The sequence below is a fragment of the Eupeodes corollae genome, chromosome 2, assembly GCF_945859685.1.
Source record: "Eupeodes corollae chromosome 2, idEupCoro1.1, whole genome shotgun sequence".
Lineage (NCBI taxonomy): Eukaryota > Metazoa > Arthropoda > Insecta > Diptera > Syrphidae > Eupeodes > Eupeodes corollae.
In genome coordinates this window covers 12,031,974-12,035,818 of record NC_079148.1, presented here as the reverse complement: position 1 = coordinate 12,035,818, position 3,845 = coordinate 12,031,974, and the positions used below count along the sequence as shown (strand labels likewise).

The following is a 3,845-nucleotide window of genomic DNA, read 5'->3' as shown; positions in this document are numbered from 1 at the left end:
ATGGCATACCAGCTGAGTTCTACAAAAACGCCACCTTGCAGTTTTTAGAATTAATTTTAGTGCTCTTCAACAAAATGTTTGAAGAGGAGCAGTTTTCAGGAATTTTCCAGTCCTCATCTTTCTCTTCAATTTTTAAAAAAGGTGACCCTATTTTACCTGAAAACTATATCTCTGTGCTTAGTTCGGAAATTATTCACCCAGATCCTCTATTCCAGGCTTGCAAGATGGGCCGAACAAAACAACAAAATAAGTTGCTTTCAGGCGGGCTTTCGAGCTAATCTTTCAACAATCGACCAAATTTTCACTCTCACGAGTGTTGCTAGGGGTTACTTAGAGAAAAAAAATAAATCTTTATTCTTTTTTCGTTGACTTTAAATCAGCATTAACAGAAGATCTCTACTATTTAAACTTGTAGCTATCGGGCTATCGACAAAATTTATCCGAATCTATGAGTAGGTGCTCTCAAATATGACAGCTGTAGTTTCAAATGGTAGTAGCAAATCGAAACCGTTTAGTTGTAATACAGGTGTGCCTCAAGGCTGCATTTTAGGCCCGCTTATCTTTTCACTATTTACAAATGATATTGAAAAGTGTTACTTTTGGTGATTTATCTATTAAAGTTTTGCTCCACGCCGATGACTTGGTGATCCGTCACACTTTAGCTTCAAATAAAAAACAATTTTGTGATCTATGGGATCTTCAAATAAACACCTCAAAGCCGAAGATTATGGTCTTAGGTCCCAACATCGTAGCATTAGAACCGACCGCAACTGGACCCTCAATGGTTCCAACTTAGAAGCGGTGAAATAATTTAAATATTTAGGCTCCACATTAACTCATAACCTAAATTTTGGTGTTCACATAAAAGATAAGGTGAAACTTTTTTAATAACAAACTTGTTGATCCTACGTCTAAGTTCAAAGTGTCTGAAGTAACTATCAAAACCTGTTTATGTTATGGCAACCAAGTCTATGAGTACAAGCAAATAGAAGATATCGAAGCTGTCCAAAGATATTTTTTCAAGCCTATCTTTAGACTCCCAACTAACACGCCCAATTATGCTATACATATTGAATCGGGACTTGCCCCAATATTTGTTATGAATTTAAAAGCAAACGCTGATTATATATTGAGGGTAATGCAAAAGGCCGGCCACCAATTTGCAAAAGAGGGTCCTATCAGTGTGTTTTAGATGCCGGTACTACACGCCGTACTACACGAATGTAGAATGACTTACAACGGTCTGACTTTCCCCGTCATTGCAATGCTTTAAAATTCAAAAGCTATGTACAATGACACCTTCATTCTTGCACCTCCCTTATTTCAAAACGTGCCTCTGGCACATTAAAGTTGACAAAACAAAGTTCATTGAGTTCGCCAAAAAATTTAAAACTACAACTTATTTATTCCATAAAAAAATACACAGCATAATCACAAAACATAACTTTCTTAATCATTATTTAAAATTCTAATCCTATCGTAGATTTTTGCTAGGATTTCTAAAAGTCTTCAAATCTTTAACCTTTCAACGTATGGTGCATCCTTATTTGTTCTAAAATAGAACCTTCCGGACAATCGCTTGGTGTGTATGCCAAAGATACCCTTTGCATTGGAACGACACTTCCCGAAAAGGAACATCCCATAGTTGTTGCACTGATATCCCACATAGGATAAATCCTTGTCCATTGAGTACGTAAAATATTTGACTGCTGTATAATGGCTGCAAACAACCCGACCTACAGACAACAAAAGTATCCATGGACTTGCATTAAATTTCACCCTCTTCATATATCACCATATCTCTATCTCTTTCTGTTTTTGTTCATGCAAACATTCATCAATCTGAGTACTCACTTGAAGTCGATTCCCGAAAAGGAAAAGCACAATTAGTTTGCGGTGACACTCCTCCATTTGGGTAAAAGTCTGCATGTCCGGATTTGGCCATCACCCCCAGCACTCCGCCCGTTGTATGAATGACCTGTACAAACCGGCCATCGCTCTCGTCCAGGCGATATTTGGAACCGACATCGGCCGGAACCGTGAACATGGGTCCAGCCGGATCCAATCCAATTATATGGTCAACTTGGCCCCCCAGCCGTTGTCCAGCGAACCCAGCAGCATGGGCGCCCAAGCTGTATCCAGTCAAAGTAATATTGCTGCGGTCGAAGAGTTTGGTCCTCTCCAGTGATTCGATTACGGACGCCACAGTTAAGCCGACATCGAAAATGTTCGACGCTACTTTCATGTAGTCCGCCTTCGAGAGGCCTCCCCAATCTACGATGCAAACGTTGATGTTCTCCCGCTTCGACCAGGCTACACGAAAATACATTTATTTGTGGAAGAGCAGTGTGAGAAAATTAGATTAGCTGTCAAAGTATCACTCACTTTTCAATATATCCAGCATCCAGATGTTGTCCTGGGAACGACTCTCCCAGCCGTGCAGGAACAGTCCCAGTCTGTAACCTATGTCGAGTCTTTTAAATCCATCGATGTCTCCGGGGTGGATTGGGAAAATACTGTTGTCGGTGTTGCTGAAAGAGGCAAAGCAAGAGTTCAAATTGAGTTGCAGCATTCTAAACAACTCCAGCATTATGTGCTGTGTTGTATGCGTCATATGGAATAGTACGTTGCAGTTGCTGCTTTGCAATGGAAAACGATGTCGTTACGAAAAACGGCGTCGGCAAGGTGGTCATTAAGAACAGCAGCTTGTAAGTAAGAGAAAACACGTACTGTCCGTGCCCATTCTGGATCCCTCAATGGCAATGTTGATGTTGATTCCAATGCTGTCGACGACTGCACCGAAACGGATTCGAATTCAAACTCGGGCTCGGTCTCGAACTCGGACATTGACGGAGCGAATAGTGGCAATAACAATATCACGAACTTCTCAATCATTTCAACTGCGACTGACTAACTTTTGAGTTGGATTTTAATTGTGGAATAATGGAAGCAGAGATACCAAAAAGCTCAAGCGTTTTTTTTACTGTTGCTTTGGCAGCTATCAGATTATGTTTGCACACATGGCACAAATGGTGCGTTAGCGTTATACACTGTTTCGAATAGAAGCGGGTTGGGTTGTTTGGCCCGGTTGATGAATGTAGGCTTTGAGTGAAATTTTGAAAATTTGTTTAAAGTTGCGTAGTGTAAACACTTGAATCCAAGTCAAGGTGGTGGTCGTATTTTGTAATATGGCACTACTCGTTTCATTATCAATCTGCAGTTACGGAAAATAATGCAGCTTTACGTTATTTTTGTTATTCTTTTGACAGATGATGTTGGTTAACTGTTTTATGGCAAATAAATAGATAAAAACTAAAATTTAAATGCTCATAAACATGTTGGGGAACATATTTTGATGTTTATATAAATTTTAAAGAAGCACAAAATTTATTGATGTTTATAGAAGAAAAAGTTAGATACAAATTTAGAGCTTGTTTTTATAGATAAGAAATTTTAAGCGATAAAATGTGTTTACACTTGAGCTTTAACTTCGTTTTGATTATATTATTTCACATGTTCAAATGTCTATGGAATACAAATAGATGGGAGCAATAAGCCCATGTTTTATTTTGGAGCGAAAGATACCAAAATTGATTTGGAAATTCACGAATGATTCACACGAACTTATGTCTTTGGTTCAAGGCCAAATACACACCCAATACTTGTAACGTCAAGGCAATGACAGTTATAAAATAAGTGTTAATAATCATTTTTGCTAACTTTTAAACTAAAAGAATTTTCAGAATGCCATGAGTCAGTTTTGTTATTGGTCTAATGGTAGCTGTTTTCATTTTTAATGTTGAACAAATAAGAAAATCAGCTTTAATTAAAAAAAAGTTTCAATC

The 3,845-nt window shown here is 38.3% G+C and overlaps 1 protein-coding gene across 1 annotated transcript; it reads right to left on the bottom strand.

Annotated features, from left to right (window-relative positions):
* Window positions 1-1,434: 1,434 nt before the first annotated feature.
* On the bottom strand, window positions 1,435-3,253 carry LOC129947712 (pancreatic triacylglycerol lipase). Its single transcript, XM_056058372.1, has 4 exons — window positions 2,627-3,253; window positions 2,386-2,531; window positions 1,855-2,313; window positions 1,435-1,736 (listed from the first exon to the last, which is right to left on the bottom strand). Exons 1-4 carry the CDS (start codon window positions 2,893-2,895, stop codon window positions 1,510-1,512), a joined length of 1,101 nt encoding a protein of 366 aa, XP_055914347.1. The 5' UTR covers window positions 2,896-3,253; the 3' UTR covers window positions 1,435-1,509.
* Between the last annotated feature and the right edge of the window lie 592 nt (window positions 3,254-3,845).

Excerpts from the sequence above, each read along its gene's own strand:
- LOC129947712 (XM_056058372.1), bottom strand. The coding sequence starts at position 2,895 with ATGATTGAGAAGTTCGTGATATTGTTATTGCCACTATTCGCTCCGTCA. Across the intron at positions 2,532-2,626 it reads TGCAAAGCAGCAACTGCAAC|CAACACCGACAACAGTATTT; the intron begins GTACTATTCCAT and ends TGCCTCTTTCAG. Across the intron at positions 1,737-1,854 it reads TTTTCGGGAATCGACTTCAA|GTCGGGTTGTTTGCAGCCAT; the intron begins GTGAGTACTCAG and ends TGTTGTCTGTAG.